The 15,095-nt window shown below is 52.4% G+C and overlaps 1 protein-coding gene across 1 annotated transcript; it reads right to left on the reverse strand.

Moving 5' to 3' along the window:
• Positions 1-2,009: 2,009 nt before the first annotated feature.
• Positions 2,010-8,816, reverse strand: SPC24 (SPC24 component of NDC80 kinetochore complex). The gene is made up of 5 exons (XM_039251004.1): positions 8,635-8,816; positions 4,316-4,460; positions 4,067-4,171; positions 3,865-3,941; positions 2,010-2,209 (listed from the first exon to the last, which is right to left on the reverse strand). Exons 1-5 carry the CDS (start codon positions 8,792-8,794, stop codon positions 2,103-2,105), a joined length of 594 nt encoding a protein of 197 aa, XP_039106935.1. The 5' UTR covers positions 8,795-8,816; the 3' UTR covers positions 2,010-2,102.
• Positions 8,817-15,095: the final 6,279 nt, after the last annotated feature.

Consider the following 15,095-nt stretch of genomic DNA (forward strand, 5'->3'; position numbering starts at 1 on the left):
CTGGGGGTAGGGGTGCAGGAGAAGGAAGGGGGGCAAGCATCAGCTCCAAAGGTGCAAGGCCAGTGATCTGGCCCCCCCACTTCCTGGTCCTGGGGACCCAGGACCGACTGGGCTGGGCCGAGCACGCAGCAAGCCCGCCGCCAGCTTCCAGAATCCGCAAGCTGGTGACCCCCGCCGCCCAGGCGGCTTGCAGAGAGAGGACAGGCGGAGGCGAGGGTGGGGGTGCCGACCGACCGGAGGCTGTGGCCCTGGGGCTGTCCTGCTGGCTGTCGCAGGCATCCAGCCAGCGCTGGGCAGTGAGTCAGAGCCCAGGCACGCGGAGGGCCAGGGCCTCTCCAGGCCCCTGTGAGCTCCGGCACCTCCCTGAACCCGCCCGCCAGGCCGCGTTCCTTACCCACTCGCTCACTCCTTCGGCCGGTCCCTGGGGCTGCCTGGGGAGACAGAGGTACCCAGCCACCCGGAGCCTGGGTCCGTGTGGCCTCCTGGAAGGGACTTTCTTCCTCTCAGAAAAACGGAGCTCCAAGCAGCCAACGCCTCCTCAGCCCCCTCCCCAAACAAACCAGAGGGAGAGGAGGCACTGGGAGGGCTTTAGGGCCTGGCCCAGGGGCGGGGGGAGGCCCGGGCGGGGGGGGGGGGGGGAATAACCCACCCTTCCGCAGCACCTGCTTCCTCTCCTGGGCCGCCAAGCTTTGATAGCCTGCAGGTTTGTCTGATTAACTGCCCCACGGCTCTCAGCTGGGCTGGATCCATTCTAGCATGTTCTCTGGGTCTATTCTAGCATGCTCTCGGGGGCGCTCCTGACCACCCTCCCACCCCACACAGGTGAGCAGCCCGAGGACAACTGTCAGCAGGAATGCCACTGAGGTGACAGCAGCTACTCAGAGCACCCAGTGTGGATGCCTGGCAAGGGCGGGGGGGCTGCCTCGGGTGTGCCCCACGTTTGTGGTGATGGAGGGGGACTTCCTCCTGGCATCCAGAGGGAGGGGGCCGGAATGCTGCTCGACGCCCGGTGATGTCCCGGGCAGCCTGCACCACACAGAATGACTGGCCCTAAGGTCGGTGGGAAAACTCTGGTTGAGTTCAAGTCTCCGGCCCTTGGGGGGCCGAAGGTACAAACAGGAGGCTCTGCGCCCATCTCATACCAGAAAAGACCCTGCCGATCTTGAACATGAAGACCCTCAGGAGGGCTTACGTGAACACGTACAGCCAAACCCTTGGCGTGTTCTGGGCATCCCCCCCCACACAGAAAGTCCAGTGCTGATACCCAGCCCCCATCATCAGGGAACCAGGCTCCCACCAGCCCTAGAGGACGCATCCCTCCTTACACGTGTCACCACAACTGCCAGGGCTCCAGCCAGCACTTCCGGATTCCAACAGAGAGGGGAGGGGAAAGAAAGGGCATCGTCCCTTGCCTTTTAGCGATCCTTCTAGAAGTCTCACACATTTCCACTTATATTTCATTGGCCAGCACTTAGCTGCAAGGGAGGCTGGGAAATGTTTTGATCAGGAAGCTAAAAGGGACCCCTCACTTAGCAGGGAGGGGGGCCCAGTATCAGGGATGCAGCCGGCGGTCTCCAATACACAACCCACCCCCCTCCCTGAATCTCTTCCTCATCGACTCCTTGTCCTTTCTGGTCCCAGCACAGAAGTCACCCGTCTCTGTCCCCTCCCTGGCCAGGGTCCCACAGCACGCTTGACCCTCTCTAGCTCAAGGGTGGCGTCTGCTCTGACTTGACTCCTTCGTCGGCCGAAGGCATTCCCTGTCCCCGTGCCTGGAAAACCTAGCACAGCTCCGGGCACATGGTAGCACTCGAGGATGTGCCCTGAACGAATGACAAGTGATAAAGGTCCAGGATCTGTCCTCGTAACCCACGGCGCCATCTGTGCAGTGTCTTAACAGACGTGAAGCTGTGGCCTGCAAGTCCGGTTGGTTCTCTGTGGTCACCTAGCCAGGGCCAGTCCAGCCACTGAGGGCAAGGTCATGGGCAAAAAGAAATCTGGCCCAAAGCTCACGTATGTATAAACATTTAATTTTCAGCCCCTCTCAGCGCTGAGGCACAGCTGACTCGTCCCGTGTGCAGATGCGGACCCGAGGCTCCCGGCTACCAGTCCGTGTCCACCAAGTTCCAGAGATAGTCGCTGATGAACTTCTTGGAGAGCTGAGTGCCGTCCAGGTGGACAGGCTGGGCGACACTGGGGCCGTGATGAACTGAGGGTGCAGATGTAAGGAGACCTGGCGGCATACCCCTCCCTGGGACCCCATGAAAAATTGTACTAAGATATTTAGAGACTGAGGGACACCTAGGGGGCTCAGTCGTTTAAGCGGCCGACTTTGGCTCAAGTCACGATCCCACGGTCTGTGGGTTCGAGCCCCGCGTCGGGCCCTGTACTGACAGCTTGGAGCCTAGAGCCTGTTTCGGATTCTGTGTCTCCCTCTCTCTGGCCCTCCCCAACTCACTGTCATGCTAGCTCTCTCTCAAAAATAAATACACTTAAAAAATATTAAAGTTAAATTCTGATAATGTACTACATTTTAAAAAAATTATGGTGAAATACACAGAACATAAAATATATCATTTTGGCCAGTTTTTAGGTGTGCAGCTCAGTGGTGTTAGGTACACACACAATGTCGTGCTGCCCTCCCCTCCATCTCCAGAATGTCCCTGTCTTCCCCAACTCAGACTCTGTCCCCGTTAAACACCGACTCCCCTCCTGTCCCCATGCCCCTGGTGCCTGCCATCCCCCTCCTGTCTCTGTGGATTTGACGCCTCTAGGGACCCCTCTTGAGTGGAATCAGACAGTAGTTTGCTTTTTGTGTCTGGCTTATTTCACTGAACATCCTGTCTTCCAGACACATCCATGTTATAGCATGTGCCAGGATTTCCTTACCTTGTTTTTTAAATTAAACTAATTTATTTTTTATTAAAAAGTTGTTGTTGTTGTTTTTTAATATTTATTTATCTTTGAGTGTAAGCTGGAGAGGGGCAGAGAGAGAGGGAGACACAGAATCCGAAACAGGCTCCAGGCTCCGAGCTGTCAGCACAGAGCCCAACGCGGGGCTCGAACCCACGAACCGTGAGATCATGACCTGAGCCAAAGTCGGATGTTTAACTGTCTGAGCCACCCAGGCTCCCCATCCCCCCGCTTTTTTTTTTTTTTTTTTTTAATTTTAGAGACAGTGAAAGAGAGTAGGAGCAGGAGAGAGGGGCGGAGGGAGAGAATCTTAAGCGGGCTTCACGCCCAATGCAGAGCCCGACGTGGGACTCGATCCCACGATCCTGGGATCATGACCTGTGCTGAAATCAAGAGTCAGATGCTCGGGGCACCTGGGTGGCTCAGTCGGTTGAGCGTCCAACTTCGACTCAGGTCACGATCTCACAGTTCGTGGGTTCAAGCCCCGCATTGGGCTCTGTGCTGACGGCTGGCTCAGAGCCTGGAGCCTGTTTCAGATTCTGTCCCTCTCCTGCTCATGCTGTCGCTGTGTGTGTGTGTGTCTCTCTCTCTCAGAAATAAATTAAATGCTAAAAATTAAAAAAAAAAAAAAAAAAAAAGAGATGCTCAACAGACCGAATCCCCCAGGTGCCCCTGCTTCCTTTTCAAGGCTGACTACTAGCTCATTGCAGAGACACACCACATGTTGCTACTCCAGCAATTTGGTGATAGAGAATTGGTTTGTTTCCGCCTTTCGGCCACTGTCACCACTGTAGTCACGAACGCAGGTGTACAACCCAGAAGGGGGACTGCTGGGTCATACGTGACCCTGTGTTTCATTTCTGAGGACCCGCCAGACTTTCCCACGGCAGCCCAGCACTCCACAAGGCCACGGGCAGCGCACCGGGCACCACTTTCTCTGCAAAAGGATACTGCCCTTGACCATCCCTGGCTCGCACTCATAGTCCCACTCAATTTTGCTAATTTGGCGATAAAGCTGGGCCACATACCTGTAGGAGAACACGAGAGAGAGAGAGAGAGAGAGAGAGAGAGATCAAGTTAGCCCAGCCCAGCGCAGACTCCAGCTCAGGCCTGCAGGACTCCCGTGCGCGCACACCACCACACCGGGACCTACACGGCCGAAGGGATGGTGACAGTCGTGTCTTCATCCACTTCCCTCTCCTGCCTCTCGAGGCTGGCCTCGGTCTCCTTGAGCTCCTCCAGCTCCCTGGTGAGCTGAGTGAAGCAGGCAGTTAAGGTCACCTCGCTCCGGAAGGGGGGCTGCCCGCGCTAAGCCCGTGGGCCCGGGGCTTGAGCTCGGGTCCCAGCGTGAACAAAGCGGCACCCCCGGGGCCCGGCCATGCGCACACTCGGGGAAGGATATAGGAGGCTGGTCTTCAGACGGGTGTCCTCCTCGCCGGCCTTCTGAAGCTCAGCTTCGAGCTGCTGCAACTCGGCACCTCCCTGGTGCGCCTGCTCCTTCGCATCCAGAAGGCTCTGGGCCACTTCTTTCTCCGCGGCGAGGATCTCTGCAGGGCGGGAAAGAAGGCTGAGGCCCTTCAACGCAGCTTCTCCAGAGTCTGGTCTTGCCCCAGAAGAGTGTGAGGCCTTGACCATGAACGTCCTCACTTCCCCGTCTACCACTCCCCAACCCACTGGTCCTATTTCCAAAAGCCCACCTCTCGGTTCCACCAAGACCCTGCCAAAGTGCACCCACTTCAAAACACATTTGAATCCTCCAAATCCCCCCATGAATGAATGAATGAATGAATGAAAGCATCTTTGTCTTCCTTGACAGCCTCCCTTCTCCCTGCCTTTCACCCCACTGTGTACTTTTCTCTCTGCTCTGGCCACAAGACACCTCCCCAATCTGCAAACGCACCCCATTTCCCGGCCTCCACCCGCCTGTCCTCTCTGAGGCGCCCCTGTGCTCCCGCCCCTCGGGCACTCGGAGACTCAGCCTTTGAGACCTCCCGGGTAGTGCACAACATGGGCAGCTGGACACTCTGCTCCCCCCTGGGCCGCGGCCACACTTCCACCACTGCCCCTCCTGCACAGAACTGTTCGTTCCTCCTCCTCCTCCCTCGAATCGGGGACTGTGTCTTATATGACGCGTATATCACCAGCACCTACTCTGAATAAACATGCTTTGTCAAAACATCCAGAAGGATCAAAAGCCCCCTAGCAAGGTTACCGTGTTCCCACAGAGCAGAGGAACCGGCCAACTCGGAGAAGGCACAGATGGACACGCTTCCCGAGGGGCAGGCATTTAAGTGTTTACAAACTTATGTTGGGTTAATTTTTACTCCAAGTATTACATGTATATGGCTGTGAAAGCTTAAACACACACAGGGGCCCCCCCAGCCTCACCACGCCTCTGAAGCAGCCCCTTTCAACTCATCACTGTTTTCTCTGGCATTGACCTTCATATTTCTAAATAATTTGCTTATGCTGCTATTTCTTGATTTGTCTGTTTTAAGCAGCGCCTGCTGATTTCCTGTTAGGAGAGCCGCGGGTCTGGCTTTCTTCTGGAGCCTTCCTGGCCTTTCTCCCCTCCCCGTTTCCCCAGACAATCGCTCAGATTCTTCCCGGGGAGTGCCCTCTTCCCTGGGACACTGTCACAAAGTGCCATTACCCGCGCGTGTGCTGAGTGCTGCTGGATAGCCCCGGAGCCCGGTTCTCACAACCCTCTGAGGGAGGTGGCTCAACCCCTGCCCCGTGGAGGGACGAAGGATGGAAGGATCGAAGCCCAAAGCTGTTGAGTGACTGGGCCACGGGCACTTAGCTCTGAAGCCCAGGTCTGAACTGGAGCCCAGGAACTCAAAGCCCCTGCTCCCCGGAACTGACTCTAGTCTCCTGGGCCCCAAATCCATCCATCCTGCTGAAACCCACACAGGCTGATACCGCTGATCTTCTCCCAAACCATCAGTGGAGAGGAAGTGAAAGGAGTCGGGGGAGAGAGAGAGAGGAGGGAAGGGGAAGACTCTGGGCGGGGGAACTACCACCTTAGAACTACCCCCAAACTCCTGGGGGAGGGGAGGGCTCACTGCCTGCAGGGTCTGGCTACAGCTGACCTTCCACCACCTTCTCCTGGGTCTCCAAGTCCACTCTCACCTGGCGACCTGCCTTTGCAGTGGCCTCTGCCAGGAACACTCTTCCCCACCCCCAGCCCCAGCCATCCCCTGCTTAGCTCCTAGGTCATTTTAGTCCCAAGCCAGACAGCATGGCCACATAAAACATAACTATAAAATGGCTTAAAAAAAAAAAAAAAAAAAACCTGGCACCGACACCACTATGGAAAACTGGATGACAGTCTCTCAAAAAACGAAATCTCAAATTGCCAAGTGATCTGGCAATTCCACCTCTGGGAAAATACAAAAAAAAGAAACGAAAACAGGGGCCCCAAGAGATATTTGCACACCCATGTTCATGTGTTCATGGCAGCATTATTTACAACAGCCAGGGTCTGGAAGCAACACGTGTCCATCAGTGGAAGAATGGACAAACAAGAAGAGGTACGTCCGGACTATGGAATGTTATTCAGCCTTGAAAAGGAAGGAAATGTGGGGCGCCTGGGTGGCTTAGTCGTTGAGCATCCGACTTCGGCTCAGGTCATGACATCACCGTTCATGAGTTCGAGCCCCGCATGGGGCTCGGTGCTGACAGCTCAGAGCCTGGAGCCTGCTTCGGATTCTGTCTCCCTCTCTCTCTGCCCCTCCCTCACTCATGCTCTGTTTCTCTCTGTTTCAATAATAAACAAACATAAAAAAATTTTTAAATAAAAAAATAAATATTTTAAAAGGAAATTTACAACACGGATGCATCTTTAAAACACTGTGCTGGGGCACCTGGGTGGCTCAGTCGGTTAAGCATCCGACTTCGGCTCAGGTCATGATCTCACAGTTTGTGAGTTCGAGCCCCGCGTTGGGCTCTGTGCTGACAGCCAGCTCAGAGCCTGGAGCCTGTTTCAGATTCTGTGTCTCCCTCTCTCTCTGACTCTCCCCTGCTCCCACTGCCTCTCTATCTCTCTCTGAGCTCTCTCAGAAATAAAACAAAAAAATTAAAAAACAAAACAAAACAAAACAAAACACTGTGCTAAGTGACGTAAGCCAGACACAAAAGATAAAATAATATAAAAAATAATGATAAAAAGAAAATAAGCGAGGCACAAAATTTCATGATTCTATTTATAGAAGGTCCCTAGAATAGTCAAGTTCATAGAGACATAGAATGATGGGTGCCAGAGGCTGGCAGAGGGGAATAGGGAGTTAGTGTTTAATAGGAAAAGAGTTTCAGTTTCAGATAACGAAACCATTCTGGAGATGATGGGGGTGACCGTCACACAATGAAGTGAATGTACTTAATGTCACTGAACTGGATGCTTACAAACGGCTCAGGTGGTAAATCTTCTATCAGTTTTACAACAACAACAAATGTGGAGACTTAAAAGCAATAAAAACCCGGCACTGAGAAGAGCAGCAACAATGACAGTGAGTGCTATCAGCAGTCCCATTTCACAGATGAGGACATCGAGGCTTGAGAGAGAAGCCATTGGACTGGATTACCCGGATCAGGAGTTAGCTGAAATCCCGTCACAGGCTGGGCGAGCCCCTCTCACCTGTGGGGTGACCTAGCTAGCCCTCTCTCTATAGCTTGTTCAGATATTTATTAATAGAGATTTTGCCCTTTACCTTCAAGTCTTTATTTTTTTTTAATGTTTTATTTATTTCTAGGAGAGAGAGAGAGAGAGAGAGACAGCGTGAGCAGGGGAGGGTCAGAGAGAGAGGGAGTCACAGACTCTGAAACAGGCTCCAGGCTCTGAGCTGACAGTCAGCACAGAGCCCGACGCGGGGCTCGAACCCACGAACCGCGAGATCATGACCTAAGCGAAAGTCGGACGCTTAACCGAGAAAGCCACCCAGGCGCCCCTCTTCAAGTCTTACTTTAAAAAAAAGTAATGTCCTAAAACATCACCACTCCCTCCTATATAGCCTAGTGTTTCTTAGCCCATCATCTCCGGACATATCCATTTTCTTTCTTCCTTTTTTTTTTTTTTAAATGTTTATTTATTTTTGAGAGGTAGGGGTGGGGCAGAGACAGGAGGCCGGAGGATGCAAATGGGCTCTGCGCTAACAGCAGAGTCCGATGGGGGACTCGAACTCATGACCGGGGAGAACTGAGCCGAAGTCGAATGCCCAACCGACTGAACCACCCAGGTGCCTCTCCGTTTTTCTTCTTTATCGTCTGCCCGCCGCACCACTAGCATACCAAGCCGTTAAGGGATTGTGTCCGTTCTGTTCTCTGCTTCCAACCCAGGGCTGGCACTATACCTGGCGCACAGCAGGTGCTCCGTAAAACAGATGAACCTCAGTAAGTGAGGACGCTGGGATTAAAACCCAGCGCTTTGACTCCTGAGCCCCGATTCGAACCTTGAGTCCCCCAGCTCCTTCCTGCTCGCGGTACGCTCAGAATTGGCCAGTTCCTCGAGCTGCTATATTCACCACTACCTCTCTGGGAGGTGGCTCCCATTCTGAAGCCCATTTCACGGGTGGGGAAAACTGAGGCCCAGAGGGGGCAGCGCCCAAGGGAGAACAGGGCAGGGATGGGGGCGCCTAGGAGGGAGGGTTTCGTCGAGGCGGACCGGCCGCTACCTCCCATCACACAGGCGCCCGGGTCCCGGCCGCCCCCGGCCCCAGCCCTGACCTTGCAGCCGTTGTTCGACGCTGTCTTGCGTCTCCAGCAGCCTCTCCACCACCTGCTCGTGGCGCCCCAGCAGCCGCCGTTGCTGAGCCTCCGCGCGGTTGGCGCCCAGGAGGCTCAGCAGCCCCTGGCTCACCTCTTCCATGTCGCGGAAGGCCGCCATGACTACGCGCGGACCAATCCCGCGCAAATTTAACCGCCCTCGCGGCCCGCCCCCTCCCCGAAGGAGCCTGCTCCCATTAGCTGGATCGTACGTCAGTCATCAGGGAATGGGTGGGAGTTAGCGTCAGGTCTGGCCTAGTGCGCCTGCGTCGGCTCCTCCGGTCTCCCTCAATGGCCAATCGGCCGCAGGGAGGGGGTGTGCGACTGCGGGAGTTCCGCGTGCTGCGCCTGCGCAGGTCAGAAAGTGCCTGGCAGAAATTGAAGCTGTTTATGAGCCCTTAGCTGCCGAGATCCTGCTGCATCCAGGGCGGGGCTCTAGGGGCAAAGCGTTGAACTGCATTTCATTCTATAGTGTGTGCGTGGGACACTCACGATAAACGTAATAAATAAGCAAATCCCCTAAGAGGCTACATAGCAAAATGGAGTCTGCAACCAGATGTATAGGGTTCGAATCCCACTTACGGGCTTGTTACCTTGGGCAAATAACTTCACCCCTTTATGCCTCAGTTTCCTGCTCAGTAAAATGAGTCACGATAGTGCCTACTTAATTAAGAGTTGGCGCGAGGAATAAGTAAAGACAGTGCCTGGTATTCAGTAAGCACTATATTAAGGCATTAAATAAAACATACATAGAACACTAGCAGGTAAGGCACCTAGCCTGACTGGGACCAAATACCACACTGGGTGAAGGGCTATTGTAGAGAAAAGATAAGCTCCACATTTATGTGACAAGTTTCTTAAAATGAGGTAAAGAAATCAACTCAACTGGTCATGACCAGCATTTTGTACAAAATACAATGGGGGGGGGCACCTGGGTGGCTTAGTCGGTTAAGCGTCCGACTTTCGCTTAGGTCATGATCTCGCGGTTCGTGGGTTCGAGCCCCGCGTCGGGCCCTGTGCTGACTGCCAGCTCGGAGCCTGGAGCTGTTTCAGTCTGTGACTCCCTCTCTCTCTGACCCTCCCCTGCTCACGCTGTCTCTCTCTCTCTCCTAGAAATAAATAAAACATTAAAAAAAAAATTAAAAAAAAAAAAACACAAAATACAATGGGGGGAAAATTCAGTGCATTGTGTACCGAAAGTTAACTATTGTTTTGGGAAACCAAAATGCGCATTTGTGTATTGGGTGTGGCAGATTATATTTGCAAAAAATGGCTACAAAAATAGTTCCAACCTTGCCACTCCCTGTCAAGAGGCAGACTCTCATTCTCCTCCTTTGGAATCTCAGCAGGACTTTGGTGCAACAAATAAAATGTGGCAAGAAGGACACTGTGTGAATTACTACAAGCCTGGGCCAGAAACTAGGATACAGCTTCTGCCTGGTGCTAGCTTGTACTCTGTCTTGCTCTCTCTTGATTTTGAGATGCTCTTTCTCAGAGCCCAGCTTCCATGTTGTGAGGAAGCCGAGGTGAGTCTCACTGATAAAGTCGCGGCGGAAGACAGAAACAACCCCCAGACGGGTGAGTGAGTGAGCATTGAAATAATTCCAGCCCCCAGCCTTCCAGCTGCCCCATCTGACACCGAGAGGGGCAGAGGTGCGCTGTCCTTACCAAGTCCTGCGGAAACTGAAGATCTGTGAGCAAGATCAATTTCACTGTTGGGGCACCTGGGTGGCTCATGAGTTCAAGCCCCACATCAGGCTTTGCGCTGACAGTGCAGAGCTTGCTTGGGATTCTCTCTACCTCTCTCTCTTTGACCCTCCCCTACTTGCATGCGCGCTCTCTCTCTCTGAGTGAATAAATAGTTAATAATAAAAGATCAATGTCATTGTTTAAAGGCAGCAAATTTGGGAATTACATGTTATGCAGCCAAAACACCTGGATCACTGGGTCACATATGAAATTTCTATCTTTATGTAGGTCACACCAAAAACGTCAGAGGCCACTAATCTAATAGCGAGACCGCACCATAAGCAAGGAAATGAATGAACAAGGTCCCTTTAGATAGGAACAGGTGCTTTGAAGTCCCTCAAACAGGGTCTAGGATAGCGTCACTTGCGTTTGTGGCAGGGAAGGAAGTGACTTCAGGCCAGGTGGTCAGGGACGGACTCCCTGGGCAGGGGCCAGATGAACCATGAACCAGGATCTGAGTGATGAAAAGCTGTTGGGAAACCAGCGTCAGGCTGGTTTCTTGCGAAGAAAGAGAATTCGCAAAGGACAAGGCAGTGGGGGAAATTTCAGTGTGTTTAAGGAAGAGTGGGGAGGTCCAAGTGGCTGGAGAAGCATGGGAAGAGGGCTTCCAGGGGCCCTGAAACTCTATTCAGGTGTAACAGAGAGCACTAGAAGGCAGGAAGTAGGGAGAGCTATGGAGCGGACTGGAGTCCAGAGAACTCAGGGGCAGGCTGGATATGCAGGAGGAGGAAGAGGAAGCGGATGTTGCCTGGGTGTTTGGCCCAAATACCTAGTTGGGTGGTGGTGCTTGATGGTGTTTTGGGGTGATAATGGGGTTCGTGGGGTCCAGAGCCAACGAGCAAGAAAGAATTCTTGAAGACGTCTTTGATGCAAAAAGGTGATGTTATTAAAGCACAGGGGAAAGGAGCTGAGCTGGCCCGGGACCGTGAGGAGAGACTGGTTATACACTACCGGGTTGTGTGGGTAAAGTCCAGGGGAAGTTTCTAGTGAGATTTCCATATGCTAAAGAAGACTCCCAGGATACTGGAGGCCTAGCTGTTGTCAAGCTGAGGCTGTTTTTCCCTCTAGCAAAGCATTAGCATGAAGACAGTAAGGAGTTCCTGGAGAAACGAGTGACTCTCCCAGCCTCAACTATCTGTCAATGGGCTGCAGGTTATGAGGACTTTATCTGCCATTTCCTTCTGTCCCTTGTTTCCCACATCAGTGCTAGTGACCAAGAGAGGGAGGAACAGGCACGGAGGTGAGGGGCTCCATGAAGCGAAAGGTGTAGGGGAGATCTCTGTAGCTGGGCAATGGCCACGTGGAACCATCGAGAAGATGGGTGCTTGGCTGTGAGTCTGCAGAGATGTGAAGGCTGGGAGTAAAAGCCAGTTGTCAGGATGCAGCTGAGACCAGATGACACCGCCCTGCAACAGAATAATGAGGAGGGGGGTCCAAGGACCAAGCTCTGAGACCCTCCAACTGTGGAAATTACAGAAAAGAGGGGGAAGCCAGCGAAACCAAGAAAGTGCAGCTGGGGCTGGGGGGCGAAGGAGAGAAGCTACCACAGAGCAGTCAGGTCCCTGACCACAGGCCTGGGGCCACCTCCCTCCTTAGAGCTTACTTTCAACAGAGAGTTTTTGCAAAGACCTCCCCCCCTGCCAAGGGCTGTTTTTATATTTTTACACTGGTCCTATAGCTGGGGCCGCCCCGAGGACTAATATATTTATGTAATCTTACCCAGGTCACAGATCCCTTTGAACTCTGACAAAAACAATGAGATGAGCCCTTCCTTGAGAAAAGCACACCGAACATCCACGCACTTTGGCACTTTGGGATTCTGCGCATATTTGGGGTTTAGGACTCCGGAAGGCCATCCCCGGATTTTTAGGTGAAGAGTCTGCCCAGCCCATCTCATGGAGTCACTAGCAGATGTAGAAAGGATGAGCCTCTTGCAGAAATGCCAGTGTGTGGGCACGGAGCTGGGTCCCCAGGGCATTGTGGCGAGCAATGCTCGCCCTTCCCTTGGCTGAGCATTTTGTGCAAAGATTGCAAAGACTGGTGGCCGGTGTTCAAGTTCTCCAAGCTTACAGGTGGCAGGCAGAGTGAAATAAAAAGAAGACGTCAGGGCTTTGGTTTCTGGTTCCGTAGATTACCCATGACCTTGGCAAGCTCTTACCCTTTCCAAAACCCCGGGCTAAGGATAGCTCTTTCTTATCAGCCGGGTGGGATGTTCAGGAGATAAGCCATTCTCGGGATTGCACAACCCTAGCCTGATGGATATAAATGCTCTTGTCAAAAAAAGGTCACTCACCTCCCTTCCAAACCCAGAATGACCTTCCAGCCACCAGAATGGGTGTTATTAAAAAAAAAAAAAAAAGTATGGGGAAGGATGTGGAGAAGTTGGAATTCTCGGGCACCGTGGGTAGGAATGTCCTATGGGTGCAGCAGCTTACGGAAAACGTGGCAGTTTCCTCACCAAATTAAACATAGAATACCCCAGCCATTTCACTTCTGGGTAAATACCGCCCCCAAAATTGAAAGCGAGATCTTGGAGGTATTTGTACACCCAATACTGTTTACAATAGCCGGAAAGAGGGAAGCGATCTGAGCATCCGCTGATGGGGGAGATGGTTAAGCAAAGTGCGGTGTATCCACAGCACAAAGACTGTTCAGTCTTCAAAACGAAATTCTGACCCCTGCTACCGGAGGAAACTTGAGGACCTTATGCTAAGGGACCTGGGCTAGTCACAAAATGACATCCACTGCATGGTCCCACTTATTTGAAGTCCCTATGGTAGTCACATTCATAGAGACAAGAAGCGCGGTGGCGGTAGCCCATTGGGTAGGGGTGGGGGGCGGTGAAGAGTTAATAGTTAATGGGAACAGTTTCCGTCTAGGAAGAGGAAACTATCCCGGAGATGGAGGGTGCTGACGGCTACACAAGTGTGAAAACGTACTTAATACCACTGAACTGGACATTTACAAATGGCTTAGATGGTGGGGGGAGGGGCACCTGCTGGCTTAGTCGGTAGAGCACGTGACACGTGACCTCAGGGTTGGGAATTCAAGCTCCATGTTGGGTGTAGAGATTACTTGAGAAAAAAGCAACACTAAAATCTCGAAAAAGTGGCTTAGATGGTGTCATGAATATTTTAGAACTAAAAAATACACGTATTAGAAAAAAGCAGGGGCGCCTGGGTGGCTTAGTCGGTTAAGCGTCCGACTTTCGCTTAGGTCATGATCTCGCGGTTCGTGGGTTCGAGCCCCGTGTCAGGCTCTGTGCTGACTGCCAACTCAGAGCCTGGAGTCTATTTCAGAGTCTGTATCTCCCTCTCTCTCTGACCCTCCCCTGCTCACGCTGTCTCTCTCTCTCTCTCTCTCTCCTAGAAAAAAATAAAACATTTAAAAAAAAAAAGCAAAGCAAGAAAATGGGTGAGGTTGGGGAACAGGGTCTTAAGCGTGAGTTGAACAAGATAACAAAGACGATAAAATGGCCCCGGGCAATTGGTTTGTGAGCAACAATATTTTGTATTTCTCGGAGGCCTCTGGGCTCAGAGATCCCTCTGGAGAACTGACAAGTAATAGACCTTTAGCTGAGAAGCATACAACTTTGCATAAGTTTCTGGGACTTCCAAAACCTCCTGAAAGCCACCCATGATCTCCTGGCAGGAGAGGGGCTGAGAGAGAGGGAGAGAGAGAGAGAATCCCAAGCAGGCTCTGTGCTGTCAGTGCAGAGCCAGATGCAGGGCTCGAACTCACAAAAGTGAGATCATGACGTGAGCGGAAGCCAAGAGTCAAGACACTCAACTGACTAAGCCACCCTGGCGCCCTGATTTCATTTTTCAAGGGGGATTTTGTTGATTTTAAACTTGTTCATTTATTTTTGAGAGAACACGAGCTGGGGAGGAGCAGAGAGAGAGGGAGCGAGAATCGAGACCAGGCTCCACACTGCCAGCACCTAGCCCAACATGAGGCTCCAACTCACAACCCAAGATCCTGAGCTGGGACGCTTAAGTGTCCGACTTCGACTCAGGTCATGATCCCACAGCTCATGAGTTCCAGTCCCGCATCGGGCTCTGTGGTGACAGCTCAGAGCCTGGAGCCTGCTTCTGATTCTGTATGTCTCCCTCTCTCTGCCCCTCCACTACTCGCTCTGTCTCTCTCTCAAAAGTAAATTAAAAAAAAAAATTTGCCTTTTATAATTACTATGAATTGTTTTGTCACAGGGAAAAAAATGAGTAAAGAATTTTTTCTGAGGTGTTCATGGTGGGTGTCTATTAAAACTTTTTGCAACAGTGGCAACGTGCTGGATCTCAGTAGCTCAAAACAGCAGCCACCAGACGCATGTGGCTGTTGCACACAAATTAACTATAATTCATTTATATTTAAATGGAAACAGCCACATGCAGACACATTTATGTTTAAATGGAAAGAGGGACGCCTGGGTGGCTCAGTTGGTTAAGGGTCTGACTCTCGGTTTCAGTTCAGTTCATGATCTCACAGTTCGTGGGTTTGGACGCCTGGGTGGCTCAGTTGGTTAAGGGTCTGACTCTTGGTTTCAGTTCAGTTCATGATCTCACAGTTCGTGGGTTTGAGCCCCACGTCAGGCCCTGCACTGACAATGGGGAGCCTTGCTTGGGATTCATCCTCTCTCTGCCCCTCCTCTGCTCGCGCCGTCTCTCAAAATAAAA

The sequence above is a fragment of the Hyaena hyaena genome, unplaced genomic scaffold, assembly GCF_003009895.1.
Source record: "Hyaena hyaena isolate Hyena2069 unplaced genomic scaffold, ASM300989v1 scaffold_392, whole genome shotgun sequence".
Taxonomy (NCBI): Eukaryota; Metazoa; Chordata; class Mammalia; order Carnivora; family Hyaenidae; genus Hyaena; species Hyaena hyaena.